Source organism: Erinaceus europaeus, chromosome 16, assembly GCF_950295315.1.
Source record: "Erinaceus europaeus chromosome 16, mEriEur2.1, whole genome shotgun sequence".
NCBI lineage: Eukaryota > Metazoa > Chordata > Mammalia > Eulipotyphla > Erinaceidae > Erinaceus > Erinaceus europaeus.
This window is the reverse complement of record NC_080177.1, coordinates 18,737,587-18,753,230: the sequence shown is the minus strand read 5'-3', so window position 1 is coordinate 18,753,230 and position 15,644 is coordinate 18,737,587. Positions and strand designations below refer to the sequence as shown.

General features: G+C 44.7%; 1 protein-coding gene across 2 annotated transcripts in view; it reads left to right on the top strand.

Annotated features, from left to right (window-relative positions):
- Positions 1-15,231, top strand: part of HDC (histidine decarboxylase) — a 32,276-nt gene extending 17,045 nt beyond the window's left edge. For both annotated transcript variants that reach the window (XM_060174647.1, XM_007517335.3), the window contains 5 exons: positions 2,106-2,268; positions 2,350-2,440; positions 10,048-10,146; positions 13,957-14,058; positions 14,176-15,231. In XM_060174647.1, coding sequence (XP_060030630.1) covers positions 2,106-2,268; positions 2,350-2,440; positions 10,048-10,146; positions 13,957-14,058; positions 14,176-14,922 — 1,202 coding nt within the window. In that variant the 3' untranslated portion in view covers positions 14,923-15,231. The remainder of the gene's footprint in view (positions 1-2,105; positions 2,269-2,349; positions 2,441-10,047; positions 10,147-13,956; positions 14,059-14,175) is intronic.
- Positions 15,232-15,644: the final 413 nt, after the last annotated feature.

Genomic DNA, 15,644 nt, shown 5'->3' with positions numbered 1-15,644 from the left:
ATGAATTTACAAGTGCCTCTCAGAGCAGGACCTGAGCTCTGTGGAGTGAGCCTGCCCTTCCCCAGTAAATGCAGTGACCCCAAAAGGTCCCCTTCTCCCTAGCAGGCAGCCATGTGGCTACTTTTTCCAGCAATGAGAAGTGGAGTTCTAGAACCTTCCCTTTAATTCTATTCCAGTGATGGAGGTGGAAGGTTTCTCACCTTCTCAAGTTATATCCCGTACTCAGGGTGGATGCATGAAACTTGTGAAAAAGATTTGTTCATTTTTAGAATATCTATTCATTTATTGGATATAGAGGGGAAGTGAGATGGAAGGAGGAGATAGGGATAAACAGACACCTGCAACACTGCTTCACTACTTGTGAAGCTTCCGCAGGTGGGGATCAGGGGCTTCAACTCAGCTCCTTGTGCATGGCAATATGTGCACTTAACCAAATGCACCACCACCCAGTCCTAGAGTTACTTATTTATTAATGAGAGAGAGAAAGAGAAGAGAATCAGAGCATCACTCTGGCATGTGTCATGTTGAGGCTTGAACTAGGGACTTCATGCTTATGAATAAAATACTCCATCCACTGTGCTACTCCCTGGGCTGCAAGTGAGATGTTTTCTAATATCAATTAAGGAAAGAAAAAGCGTGTGTGTGTGTGTGTGTGTGTGTGTGTGTGTGTGTGTAGTATTCTTACTACCCCCACCCCCAGACCTTTTTTTCCCCAATCTGGTGGGAACAGAAAGGGAACCCCTTCCCCCAACTCCATCCCCCTCCTCATCCTCTTCCTTCTGTCTCTGTCTGTCTGTCTGTCTGTCTCTTGTTAGGTGGTGGATTCAGCTGGCTGTATTGCTTTTTAATAATCACACTGGAAGTTTTTTTCTAAAGTAAAGTTTTTAAAAAAGCAGTTAAAAAAAAGAAAGAAAGAAAGAAAGGAAAGGAAAAGGGTGGTCCAGCAGGTAGCACAGTGATCAAGTATTGGGCGCTCAAGCATGAGGTCCTGAGTTCAACCCCATGTACCACAGTGCTAGTTCTTTCTTTCTCTCTTCCTCTCTCTCTCTCCTCATATCCTTCTCATTAATAAATAAAATCTTAAAAAAATTATTGTCTTCTTTTATTTATTGGATAAAGACAGCCAGAAATCAAGAGGGAAGGGGATGATAGAGAGGGAGGGAGACAGAGACACCTGCAGCCCTGCTTCACCACTTGCAAAGCTTTCCCCCTGCAGGTGGGGACCAGGGGCTCGAACCAGGGTCTTTGTGCATTGTAACATGTGTGCTCAACCAGGTGTGCCACCACCTGGCCCCAATAAATAAAATCTTAAAAAAAAAATAAAAGAAAAAGGACTTGCTTGTATAAATGATACTGCTTTGCCATATATGCAACCCAGGTTCAAGCCCACTTCACTGAAAGAAGCCTCAGTACTGTGGCCTTTTTGTTTGTTTGTTTTTTAGACTTTTTTTTTTTTTTTTTTTTTTAGTAACCAGAGCACTACTCAGCTCTGGCTTATGGTGGTGCAGGGGATTGAACTGGAAACTTTTGGAGCCTTGGGAATAAGATTCTTTTTACATAATCATTATGCTATCAACCCCTCCTGTGGTCTCTTCTTTCACTCTCTATCTCTATCTTTCTCTGTCTCTATAAAAAAAAAAAAGCAATAGGGTAGGAGATTCCATGTGAGGAGAACAAAGGCGGAACAGAAACCCAAATGATATGGTTTAACACTCCCAAGCAAGAAACCCTCCAGGGAAGAGGGATATCGCATCTTTTGGGTTTGTAGACAGTTTGTTTTACCTTGCTCCCTGGGATATCCAGATGAGTTGCATTGACATTGCTGTTTTTGCTAGAAAGTTCTAGGTTGAAGCCTGCAGAGTGTCACCCCTCTGACCAGTGAGAGAGGTTCTAGAGACTTTTGCCTGAGGAGGGAGACCCTGCTCCTTCAGCCCCATTCCTCACACAGACGACCCAACCCCTGTCCCTACGTGCTCTGCTATCATGACTGACCAAAGCCCATCCACCCTGCCCAGCTTTTCAAGCCCACTATGTGAGAGATGCCCTGACAGGTCCCACTGCTACTCCCTGTCCCACCTCCCAGCCAGGAATTTTTGCCTCCCCAGGTGCCCGTGAAGGGCTGTGGCTCCATGTGGATGCAGCCTATGCCGGCACTGCCTTCCTGTGTCCTGAGTTCCGGGGCTTTCTGACAGGCATCGAGTATGCTGACTCCTTCACCTTTAACCCTTCCAAGTGGATGATGGTGCACTTTGACTGCACTGGTTTCTGGTGAGTACAGCAGCCCCACCACAACCTCTCTTCCTCTGGAGAGACCTCACCCCTAACTCCAATGTGGAAACCTACCCACAGGGTCAAGAACAAATACAAGCTGCAGCAGACCTTCAGTGTGAACCCCGTCTACCTCAGGCATGCCAACTCGGGTGCTGCCACCGACTTCATGGTGAGTAGCCAGGGGTGGACAGCTGGGTAGCCTCAGGGAAACTGGACATGTTGGACCCCTAAAGGTCTCCATTGTGTCAACTTTTATCAGAAAGTACCTTGCTGTGAGCCCATCCCATAATAGTACTGTTGGATAGTTTTTTAAAAAAAATTTCTTTATTGGGGAATTAATTCATTAATCATTAATTCAGTTATTAATTCAATATTATTATTCAATCATTAATTCAAGAATTAATTCAATTAATCATTCAACAGTAAATACAATAGTTTGTACATGCATACCATTCCCCAGTTTCCCATATAACAATACAACCCCCACCAGGTCCTCTGTCATCCTTCTTGGACCTGTATTCTCTCCACCCACCCACCCCAGAGTCTTTTACTTTGGTGCAATACGCCAATTCCAGTTCAGGTTCTACTCGCGTTTTCTTTTCTGATCTTGTTTTTCAACTTCTGTCTGAGAGTGAGATCATCCCATATTCATCCTTCTGTTTCTGACTTGTTTCACTTAACATGAATTTTTCAAGGTCCATCCAAGATCGGCTGAAAACGGTGAAGTCACCATTTTTTCAGCTGAGTAGTATTCCATTGTGTATATAGACCACAAGTTGCTCAGCCACTCATCTGTTGTTGGACACCTGGGTTGCTTCCAGGTTTTGGCTATTACAAATTGTGCTGCCAAGAACATATGTGTACACAGATCCTTTTGGATTGGATGCGTTGGGTTCCTTAGGATATATCCTCAGGAGAGGAATTGCAGGGTCATAAGGTAGGTCCATTTCTAGCCTTCTGAGAGTTCTCCAGACTGTTCTCCACAGAGGTTGGACCAATTGACATTCCCACCAGCAGTGTAGGAGGGTTCCTTTGACCCCACACCCTCTCCAGAATTTGCTGCTGTTACCTTTTCTGATGTATGACATTCTCACAGGAGTGAAGTGGTATCTTATTTTTGTCTTGATTTGCATTTCTCTGACAATCAGAAACTTGGAGCATTTTTTCATGTGTTTCTCGGCCTTTTGGATCTCTTCTGTGGTGAATATTCTGTCCATGTCTTCCCCCCATTTTTGGATGGGGTTATTTGTTGTCTTGTTGTTGAGTTTCGCAAGCTCTTTATATATGTTGGTTATTAAACTCTTGTCTGATGTATGGCATGTAAAGATCTTCTCCCATTCTGTGAGGGGGTCTCTTGGTTTGAGTACTGGTTTCTTTTGCTGTGAAGAAGCTTTTTAATTTGATGTAGTCCCATAGGTTTATACTTGCCTTAGTCTTCTTTGTAATTGGATTCCTTTCATTGAAGATGTCTTTAAAACTTATGCAGAAAAGAGTTCTGCCAATATTTTCCTCTAAGTATCTGATAGTTTCTGGTCTAACATCCAAGTCCTTGATCCACTTGGAATTTACTTTTGTATCTGGTGAAATACAGTAGTTCACTTTCATTCTTCTGCATGTTTCAACCCATTGTTTCCAACACCATTGAAGAGACTCTGCTTTCCCCATTTAATAGTCTGAGCCCCTTTGTCAAAGATTAGATGTCCATAGGTGTGGGGGATACCTTTTTTTCCCCCTTGCCTCCAGGTTTATTGCTGGGTCTCGGTGCCTGCACTATGAATCCACTGCTCCTGGAGACCATTTTTTCCCCCATTTTCTTGTAGGATAGGACAGAGAGAAATTGAGAGAGGGGGGAGACCAAGAAGGGCAGAGAAAGACAGACACCTGCAGTCCTGCTTCACCACTTGTAAAGTGACCCAACCCCGCAGGGGCAGGAACCAAGATCCTTACACTTTGTACTAAGTGCCTTAACCCTGAGAGCTACCACCTGGCTCTCTTTGTTATTTTTTAATGTTTGTTTATTTCTTTTTTGTTGCCTTTGTTGTTTTTTTAATTGTTGTGGTTATTATTGTTGTTGTCATTATTGGATAGGACAGAGAGAAATGGAGCGAGGAGGGCAAGACAGAGAGGGAGAGAGAAAGAGAGACACCTGCAGGCTTACTTCACGTGCATGTGAAGTGACTCCCCTGCAGGTGGGGAGCCGGGGCTTAAACCAGGATCCTTACATTGGTCCTTGCGCTTCGTGCTATGTGCACTTAACCCGCTGCGCTACTGCCTGACTCCTTTTTTTTTTTTTTTTTTATCACTACCAAGGTCATTGCTAGAATTTGGTGCCTTCATGAGGAATCCACTGCTCCCAGTGGCCATTTCTTTTTCCCTTTCTCCTTCTCCTCCTCCTCCTCCTTCTTCTTGGATAGACCGAGAAAAATTGAGTGGGAAGGGGGAGATAGATAGATATCTGCAACACTGCTTTATCTCTTCTGAAGCTTCATCCCCCTGCAGGTGGGGACCAGGGGCTTGAACCCAGGTCCTTGTACCTGGTAATGTGTACTCAACTAGGTGAGCCACTGCCTAGTCCCACTGCTTCATATGTTTGACCTCAACCTGTGCCTAAAATGCAGGACATAATCCAGAAGGTTGGTAAAGATCCTAGCAAACGAGACCAACCTTTACAAGCCTGTTTCCCAAATATTGGTGATGAATTTTCTATTCCCAGAAGTGTCCTCCCTCCCACGATTGGACCAGTTAGTTCTCTTCTCCTTCCACCCTGGGCACATATGATGCTGGGGATTGTACTTAGGACCTCATGCTTGGAAGTCCAACACTTAATCCACTGAGCTACCTCCTGGACTGCCAGAAAGTTTTTTGTTTTTGTTTTTTTAGTCATTATTAGAAAGGAAGGGGACTGGGGAGATAGCAAAATGGCAAAAAAAAAAAAAAAGTTTGTGAAAAAAAGACCTTCATGCTTGAGGCTTCAAACACCAACATAAAGATCATCATAAACCAGAGCTGAGCAGAGCTCTGGTAAAATGAAAAAAAAAAATAAATAGGGCTGAGAAGACAGCATAGTGGTTATGCAAAAGATTCTCATACCTGAGGCTCCAAAGTCCCAGGCTCAATCCCCAGCACCACCATAAGCCTGAGCTAAGCAGTGCTCTGCTCTTTCTGTATGTCTCTTTCTCACTAAAAGATTAAATTAAAATATATTTAAAAATAAATAGAAGAACAGGAAAATGATTTTCCACAGCAGTTCTACAGACAGACATCACTAGGTCTAACTCCAGGGTTCTTTCATGAGTGTGAAGGGGCACAGGGGTCCTTGTCAGAAAATCTGGGTCTGTGTAACTGAAGGACATTATCTTTTGCTTACTCTGAATTTCCGGTTACTTATTCCCCTCCTCCCATTTTTGTTCACAACAGTATCTCAAGATCTTCCTGTGATTAATTCCCATCAGTTTGGAGTTTTTATAGTGTTCTCATCCCTTTAGGGCAGCTTATAAAAAGCCATCACTGGTCCAGCAGGCCTTACTATTTATATTTCTATATCCACAAGGTATCTCTTTATGCCTTCCTTTCCTCTGTCTATAATCCTATGGATTTCATTTCATTTATTTGCTATTATTATTTAATATTTTTATTAATTTTGAATAGAGACAGAGAAATCAAGAGGGAAGAGAAATAGAGAGGGAGAGAGACATCTGTAACACTGCTTCACCACTTATATAGCTTCCCCCCTACAGGTAGGAACGGGGGGCTTGAACCTGGGTCCTTGTGCACTGAAATGCATGTGCTCAAGTTAGTGTGCCACCACCTGCCTCATGGATTTCTTGAAGAAACTCCTGGAAAACTGAAGCCATTGTGTGTCATAGTCCTGGGTGTCTTCACTACTGCTCTGACTCAGGCCTCAAGCTTCTTTGTACTCAGGAGGCTGTTGCTTTAGATTGCAGCCCAGCTGGGTTTGAGATGAACTTATAATAGGGCAGCAGCACTTTGGAAAAGAAGGCAGAGGGACTCAATTCTTGGGGTCCTGGAGCCACCCCAAACCAGGGCTCCAGTCTCCTGGATGCTCCTTTCTCTCCTCTCTGTCTTGTCCTTGTCTAGGGGAGACATGCAAAGCCCTGACACACAGGAGGCTCAGGATGACTCAACTCAAAAGAAAAGTCATGTCATTCTTTGCAAGTCCAGAGTCCCTGTTCCAGCAGATGTTCCCAGCTGGAACCACCCCCTGACACAGGCTGGACTAGTTTTGTAATGGTGATATTCCAAGAGGAACAATTGGGGACAAGGACAGAGTGTAATGAAATCAAAAGTCAACTCTCCCCTGCCTCGCCATTCAAATTTGCTGGTGAAGTGACGTAAACGATGGGCCATAACCCACTGGACTGAGAGAAGACCCTTATTATGGGTTCTTTGTTCTTGCAGAGCAGTTATTTGTCAAGAGGTGGGGGGATCCCTGTTCCTCCCTCCTTCTCAGGGATTTTTGTATGGCGCCCAGGTTCTGATGCCCTCTGCTGGTAGGTGAAAATTCCCAAGCTGGTCCTCTAACACTACAGACTTTAGCCTGGAAATCAAAAATTTAGTTCTTGGTGTGGGAAGAAAAAAGCCAAACCAAACCAACCAAACAAAAACCAAAACCAAAACATAACCATTTTTTTAGGGAGAAAAGGAGCTAAGCTGTTGGAGTAGGAAAGTGTTTTGCAGACAGGGAGATGAGGCATTGTCCCCATGTGTCAACAACTGTAGTGTAAACCATTAACCCCACGATAATATGACAAAATAAATAATAATTAAAAAATTACTATCCAGAGAGGGATGGTGTCCTCATTGTGTCTGGGTGAAGGATGACGGTGAGCAAATTATTTTGGATTTTGCAACCAGGTGGATGAAAGATAAATATTCCATGGGAAAAATATTTGTTTTTGTACATCAGTGTCTGGTAGGATCTCCCTGCCATTTGCAGGAGATTGTTGGCAACCACACTGCTCACTAGAATAACTGCAGATGCTTCCTACACCCTTCCCTCTGTGGTTAGAAAGAAGAGAGAAAATTCAAACTGGCTTGGGGGGTCCAGGCGGTGGTGCACTTGGTTAAGCACACTTGTTACCTTATGCCAGGACCCAGGTGTGAGTCCCCAGCCCCCACCTGCAGGGGGCATGATTCATGAGTGATGAAGCAGTGCTGCATGTGTCTCTCTTTCTCCTCCTCCCCTTTCAAGTTCTCTCTGTCCTATCTAATAAAAAAGGAAATAAAAAAATAGCTTCTGTGCATGATGGGATTGTGCAGGAACCATACCCTGGTGGTCAAAACAAACAAACAAACAAACAAAAAACTGAAAATCAAAATTCAACAACAAAAAAATTGGCTTGAAAAGTCTCAACTCTAAGATTCCTGTAGCATTAAACTTTTCAACTTTGTTGAATTTGGTACCCAGCAACCAAGAGTCCCTCTTCATCTCCCAAGAGGCTGGAATGTGGATGCTTGTATACAATCTGAAGGCTGGAGTGACCTCTCTGAGATGTAGCAATGTCACAGGAAAAGAAAACTCAGGACCAGGAAGCCATTAAATGATGAACATTTGGTTCGAGACAGACATACTATTATGACTGATTTACATTTGGATTTTTTTAAATTTATTTTTTATTTAAGAAAGGATAAATTAACAAAACCATAGGGTAGGAGGGGTATAACTCCACATAATTCCCACCACCCAATCTCCATATCCCATCCCCTCCCCTGATAGCTTTCCCATTCTCTATCCTTCTGGGAGCATGGACCCAGGGTCGTTGTGGGTTGCAGAAGGTGGAAAGTCTGGCTTCTGTAATTGCTTCCCCACTGAACATGGACGTTGACTGGTTGGTCCATACTCCCAGTCTGCCTCTCTCTTTCCCTAGTAGGGTGGGTCTCTGGGGAAGCAGAGCTCCAGGACACATTGGTGGGGTCTTCAGTCTAGGGAAGCCTGGCTGGCATCCTGATGGCATCTGGAACCTGGTGGCTGAAAAGAGAGTTAACATACAAAGTCAAACAAATTGTTGAGCAATCATGGACCCAAAGGTTGGAATAGTGGAGAGGAAGTGTTAGGGGGGTACTCATTGCAAACTCTAGTGTACTTCTGCTTTCAGGTATATATTTTGCACTAGTTTATGGATACGTGTGAACATATGCTCTCTCTCACAGAACCTGGTCTATATCTAGGTTTTGGGACTTTGTTAGAAAGTGAACCACCTGGGATGGAATTAGAGAATACTATGAAAGGAAAGGTCTCACCTGAGTAATGAAGCTGAAGGGTTGTCGTTCCACACCTGAAGTCTCTGGACACAGTCTGAGCTGAAGCATGTTGAGGTGGCAATCGTTGCGTTGATTAGGTTGTGATTGGCAGATGCAGTATTATTTGATATGGATTGGGAGAGGCATGCGGGAAATTGGGCCCTATCCTAAGGTTCCAGGACTGGGGGAAATATAGGCTCTATAGTGGAGATGTGAGGTTCCTGCTGTCTTAGGGTTCAAAAAGACAATGGATAGTTAATGTTATCATCACATTATTTGGTAATTGGGTTAACTTTGAAAAGTCCTTTTGTTATGGTTTGCTGTATAGTACCCAGTGTCTTGTATATAGCTGTGCCATTGGTTGCTTCTGATCTACTTGGTCTAGGCTTTTGAGAGAGTCCGCATATCAAATACACAGCCTATATATTAAGAAGACTCTGTGTTTTAAAGACTTGGAGACATACAGTTAATTTTCCCCCTCTCATATTGACTAGTGATTTATATGACTACACTCTACTCTACATAAACACCATTCCCACCACCAAAAGACTGTGACCCATCCCACCCACCCACCCCCACCCCCCACCGGGCCAGGAAGCTGCATGTCTACCCCTCACCACAGGGTTTTTACTTTGGTGCCCTACTTCCAATTTAGTCAGATCCTACTTTTAGTTTCCCTTTCAGATCGTCTTTCTCAACTTCTATTGATGAGTGGGATCATTCCATACTCATCTTTATCATTCTGACTTAGCTCAGAAAAATATTTATGTATGGGAGTCGGGTGGCAGCGCAGCAGGTTAAGCATAGGTGGCACAAAACACAAGGACCGGCATAAGGATCCCTGTTCGAGCCCTGGCTCCCCACCTGCAGGGGAGTCGCTTCACAAGCGGTGAAGCAGGTGTCTATCTTTCTCTCCCCCTCTCTGTCTTCCCCTCCTCTCTCCATTTCTCTCTGTCCTCTCCAACAACAACAACATCAATAACAACAACAATAAACAACAAGGGAAACAAAAGGGAATAAATATTTTAAAAATATTTATTTATTTATTTATTTAACAAAGACAGAGAGAAATTGAGAAAGAAAGGGGGGATATGACAGAACACCTGCAGCACTCCTCCACTGTGTATGATAATCCCCCCTGTAGGTGTGGACCCAGGATTCAAACCCAGGTCCTTACACATGGTAACTCTCTTCACCAATTTCACCACCAACCAGCCCCTGCTCTAGTTTTTAATGTCAGCCTAGGTTGAAATGCTTACTACCTCAGGCCCTCTAGAATCATCATCTTGGTTTCCCCTAGGACAGGAGGCTGAGTCACCTTTACCAAATGTTCACCACAGAAAGAGACAGCGTTTGGGTCTCTTGCCTTGAAGTCTCCTTGGTGACAGCCTCAGGAGTCATGGTGACACCATCTATCCCTGGAGTGCCCTTCAGGGGATGGCTGAGGAAGCCTGGAGTGTGTGAAGGAGTGGGGCACTTTGTTTCTAATGTGGGCACTGTGTTTCTCTGTTCCAGCACTGGCAGATTCCCCTGAGCAGGCGTTTTCGCTCCATTAAGCTCTGGTTCGTGATTCGGTCCTTCGGGGTGAAGAACCTTCAAGCGCACGTCCGGCATGTAGGTAACATGCGTATTCTGTGGGCTGAGCCCGGGCTTGCTTTGCATCCTAGTAGGGAGCAGGGCTGGTTGGCTTCACAGAACTGCCACAGGGGACCAGTGGCATGTGGCTCAGGTGTCTGAGTTTGTTTCTTGGCTCCTGGGACTTGATTATTATTCAGGGAACCTGTCTCTTTGTTAGCTAGAGGAACACTGAGCAGAAGTGTGGCAGCCAGGTCTGCCTGCCATCTATGACCCTGCCTGAGGGTCCTTCTGCTGCTGCTACTGGGCCCTGGGGAGTGAGGACTTCAGTGCCTGGCTTGCCGAGACAGAAAGAGCAAGAAAACCAAAGGGTCTAAGGGTTAACCTGGCTCTCTTGGCCTGGGTAGCCAGACCTCTGAAATCTAGAACAACCACCTCGGCATTGTGTACAGATATTTATTGATGGGCTGTGGGTATAACTGATTTCAATAAAATCCAACAACAACAACAACCAAATTATTGTGCTAGTAACATGTAACATCTACTGGGTGTGCCATGAATTATTGCATGAGGGGAGGGAACCAGAGGCAGCTGAGACGGCCACTGTCCCCTGTTGTGTTCCCCATGGTGGGACTTGACTAAAACTTTGCCCAGCAGTGTCCTCTCTTTTTTCTTTTCCTTCTCTCTTCCTTCCTTCCTTCCTTCCTTCCTTCCTTCCTTCCTTTCTTTCTCTCTCTTTTTTTTTTAAATTTCTTTATTGGGGAATTAATGTTTTACATTCGACAGTAAATATAATAGTTTGTACATGCATAACATTCCTCAGTTTTCCATGTAACAAAACAATCCCCACTAGGACCTCTGTCATCTTTTTTGGACCTGTATTCTCCCCTACACCTACCCCAGAGTCTTTTACTTTGGTGCAATACATCAATTCCAGTTTAGGTTCCCCTTTCTTTCCTTCCTTCCTTTCTTTCTTTCTTTCTTTCTTTCTTTCTTTCTTTCTTTCTTTCTTTCTCTCTTTTTTTCTTTCTTCCTTTCTTTCTTTCTCTTTCTTTCTTTCTTTCTTTTTTTTTTTTTTACCAGAGCACTGCTCAGCTCTGGCTTATGGCGGTGTGGGGGATTGAACCTGGGACTTCAGAGCCTCAGGCATGAAAGTATTTTTGCATTACCATTATGCTATATCCCTACCCATTCTTTTCTCTTTTTTCTAATGTTTTTTTGCTTATTTATTATTATTTTTAATATTTTATTTATTATTTACTGGATAGAGACAGAGAGAAACTGAGAGGGAAGGGGGAGAGAGAGAGAGGGAGGGAGAGAGGATGTACCTGTAGCGCTGTTTCGTCACTTGTGAAGCTTCTTCCCCCGGCAGCTGGGGATCTGGGGCTTGAATCTGGGTCCCAGTGTATGGTAATATGTGCTTTCAACCAGGTGTGCCATCATTCAGCCTCTCTCTCATTTTCTTAAGAGTCCCTGGAAAGGACAAAGTTGTTGCCCAGAACGGCAGGTACACCCACAGGACACTGTCCTTTCTTTTTTATTTTAATTAAATTTTTTTAATTTTAAATTTAAAAAAATATTTATTTATTCCCTTTCATTGCCCTTGTTGTTTTATTGTTGTAGTTATTGATGCCATCGTTGTTGGATAGGACAGAGAGAAATGAGAGAGAGGAGGGGAAGACAGAGAGGGGGAAAGAAAGACACTTGCAGACCTGCTTCACTGCTTGTGAAGCGACTCCCCTGCAGGTGGGGAGCCGGGGGCTCGAACCAGATTCCTTACTCTGGTCCTTGTGCTTTGTGCCACCTGCGCTTAACCCACTGCGTTACCGCTCAACTCCCAAATTTTATTTGTTTTTAATGAAAGATATGGAGAGAAAGGTGGAGAGAGACATCAGATCACTGCTCAGCTCTAGCTTATGGTGGCACTAGGGATAGAACCTGGGACCTTAGTATTTCAGGTGTGAATGGCCCCATTTTGGTGATTAATTTTTTAAAAAATTATCTTATTGGAGCAGGGGTAGATAGCATAATGGTAATGCAAACAGACTTTCATGCCTGAGGCTTCAAAGTCCCAGGTTCAATCCCCTGTACCACTATAAGTCAGAGCTGAGCAGTGCTCTGGTAAAAATAAATAAATAAATAAATAAATAATAAATAAATAATCTTATTGAATAGAGACTGTCAGAAACAGAGAGGGAAGGGGGTGATTAACAGGGAGAGAGGGGGCTGGGCGCTAGTGCACATGGTTAGGTTCACGTGGTGGGAAGTGCAAGGACCCGCTCAAGGATCCAGGTTCGAGTCCCCAGCTTCCCACCTGCAGGGTGGGGTCACTTCACGAGTGGTGAAGTAGGTCTTCAGATGTCTGTCTTTCCCTCCCCCTCTCTGTCTTCCTTTCCTCTCTTAATTTCTCTCTGTCCTATCCAACAATGACAACAGCAATAACAGTAACAATAATACAACAACAAGGGAAAGAAAAATGGGAAAAAATGGCCTCCAAGAACAGTGGGTTTGTAGTGCAGGCACCAAGTCCCAGTGATAACCCTGGAGGAAAGGAAAAAAAAAGAGAGAGAGACAGAGAGACACCTGTAACACTGCTTTAGCACTCGCAAAGTTTTCCCTCTGCAGGTGGGGATGGGGGTTTAAACCTGGGTCCTTGAGCATTGTAACATGTGTGCTCAACCAGGTGTGTCACCACCCAGCCACCAATTTGATCGTTTTTTAATTTTTTAATTCAGTGTCAGGAAGCAAAACTCAGAATATATCCAGCCACCAATACCATCTCTGAACTTTTTCTACTCTCCCAATCAGAAGCTCTGTGCTCTTTAGATTGATGCAAAGCCTTTCCCATTCTGTGCACAGGGGCATATGTGACTATATATTCTTTGTGCAATGTCAGAGAAAAGAGGATGATGGGCATTTGCAGTACACAAATGCAAAGGCTTGGAGTTGAGGGAAGGTGGAGGCGTAGGGTGGGAACAGGGGTGACTCTGGGCAGTGCAGTCCCTGTGAAGTATCTGGGTGGGAGCACAGTGCACAGGCTGGATCTGGGAGCTCACGTTTCCCCTTGGCCAGTGGAGAAGCTGTGGGGACAGAGTATCAGCTGAGATCATCACATGCCTTCTGGCTTTGGGCTGAGTGAAGTCTCAAGGTCCTCAGGTGTGAGTTCTCCAGGTGGGTCTGAGGTGACCAGAAATCAGGAGCCACTGGAACTCTCCCAGCTTGAAGCATGAGCAAAATTCAGCGGAAAGAAAAGCAGGTAGAAGCCAGTCAGGTCTCTGTGCCACAAAGGTGTCATGGGTTAAAAACCATTGGGGACACATTTGGGTGATGGTGCATTCACTAAACTCTCCTTGTTACAGTGAACAAGGACCCAGGTTCCAGTCCCTGGTTCCAAATTGCAGGAGGAAAACTTCACAAGTGATGAAATAGTGCCACAGTCCATCTGTCTGTCTGTCTGTCTGTCTCTCATTTTTCTCCCCCTTCTCTCTTGATTTCTCTCTTTCTCAAAAACCAAACCAAACCGGGGCTGGGTGGTGGCACACCTGGTTAAGCGCATGTATTACAGTGCGCAAGGACCCGGGTTCGAGCCTCTGGTCTCTACCTGCAGGGGGAAAGCTTTATGAGTGGTGAAGCAGGGCTGCAGGTGTCTCTCTGTCTCTCTCTCTATCACCCCCTTCCCTCTTGATTTCTGGCTGTCTTTATCCAATAAATAAAGATAATAAAAAAATTAAAAACAACAACAACAACAACAACAAAAAAACCAAACCTAACCATCCAGGAGCATGAATGTTTATGCATAGTTATGCTCTGCCTGATTGCTGATCTCAGTTCTCTATTTTACCACTCTAGGGGACCAAAATGGCTAAATATTTTGAATCTCTGGTTAGAAGTGATCCTTTCTTTGAAATTCCTGCTAAGAGGCACCTTGGCCTGGTGGTGTTTCGTCTAAAGGTAATGTCATTCTCCAGGACCCCATGCCTGGTGTGATTTATAGGTCTAGTCTCTTGGAGACATAAAGGCTGGACTTCTAGGGGATGCAGATTTCACTTCTTGTTGTCTCTCAAACAGGGTCCAAACTGTCTCACTGAAAGTGTGCTGGAGGAAATCACCAAAGCTGGCCATCTATTCCTCATTCCAGCCACTGTTCAGGACAAGCTGATCATCCGTTTCACGGTGACATCCCAGTTCACCACCAGAGATGACATCTTGAGAGACTGGAATCTCATTCGAGATGCCGCCACTCTCATCCTGAGTCAGCATTGCACTTCCCAACCTAGACCTCAGGTTGGGACACTCATCCCTCCAGGCTGGGGTCCCAGAGCCATGGCCAATGGGATGCACCTTCAATCTGCCAACGAGGCAGGAGATTATCCAGATCAGGTCCAGAAGATCATCAAGCAGCCTCAGCCTCTGGGAAATGGCCCTCTGAGAGGGGAAGATGGCAGTCATCTTGAAACTCTGCAGGACCCATTTGACGACTGCTTTTCTGAAGAGGCCCCAGATGTCACCAAGCACAAGTTGCCCTCCTTCCTGTTCAATTATCTGTCTGTGCAGAGTAAGAAGAAAACAGTGCGTTCCCTCAGTTGCACCAGTGTGCCTGTGAGTGCTCAGAAGTCACTTTTCACAGATGGCTCCATGAAGAATGGGGGTGCCTCCCGTGTCCCACTCTTTTCTAGGTTTCCCGAAGAGATGATGATGCTGAAGAAAAGTGCCTTCAAAAAACTAATCAAATTCTATAGTGTCCCTAGCTTTCCTGAATGCACCTCTCAGTGTGGGCTCCAGCTGCCTTGCTGTCCTCTGCAGGCCATTGTCTAGGCCCAGGGTTTCACTCAAAGACCCCAGATCTGCCTGTGAACCCCTGATCATTGTATGCCGAGTCTATGTGCTTATGTTGTTTGTGCAGCTCTTCTTGGGAGACAGTCCACAGTGTTGATTAGATTCTCATGGGGCTTCATGACCTCAGATGGCACCCAGATGGAGAGTTTAGGCCAACACAGTCTAGAAAGTTCTAGTAGGTTGGTCAGAGAGAAAGGACCCAGGGTTGTAGACTGACAGGCTGCTTCTGTGGTTCAGCTTGTGACATACAATAAACCGTAGAAATAAATGTGCTTATCTCTGAAAAAACAACAACAACCATATCTTGTGTACTTCATTTATTTTTAATATTTTATTTATTTTCCCTTTTGTTGCCCTTGTTATTTTTCACTGTAGTTATTATTGTTGTTGTTATTGATGTCATCATTGTTGGATAGGACAGAGAGAAATGGAGAGAGGAGGGGAAGACAGAGAGGGGGAGAGAAAGATAGACACCTGCAGACCTGCTTCACCACCTGTGAAGCGACTCCCCTGCAGGTGAGGAGCCAGGGGCTCAAACCAGGATCCTTACGCCGGCCCTTGTGCTTCACGCCACATGCGCTTAAACTGCTGCGCTATTGCCTGACTCCCTCTTGTGTACTTTAATTGACTTCCAAAACGTTGTCCAAACAGGGCATATCCTGGAACCTCACTGCTTATGAATATGGATTCTGCTTTTCAGA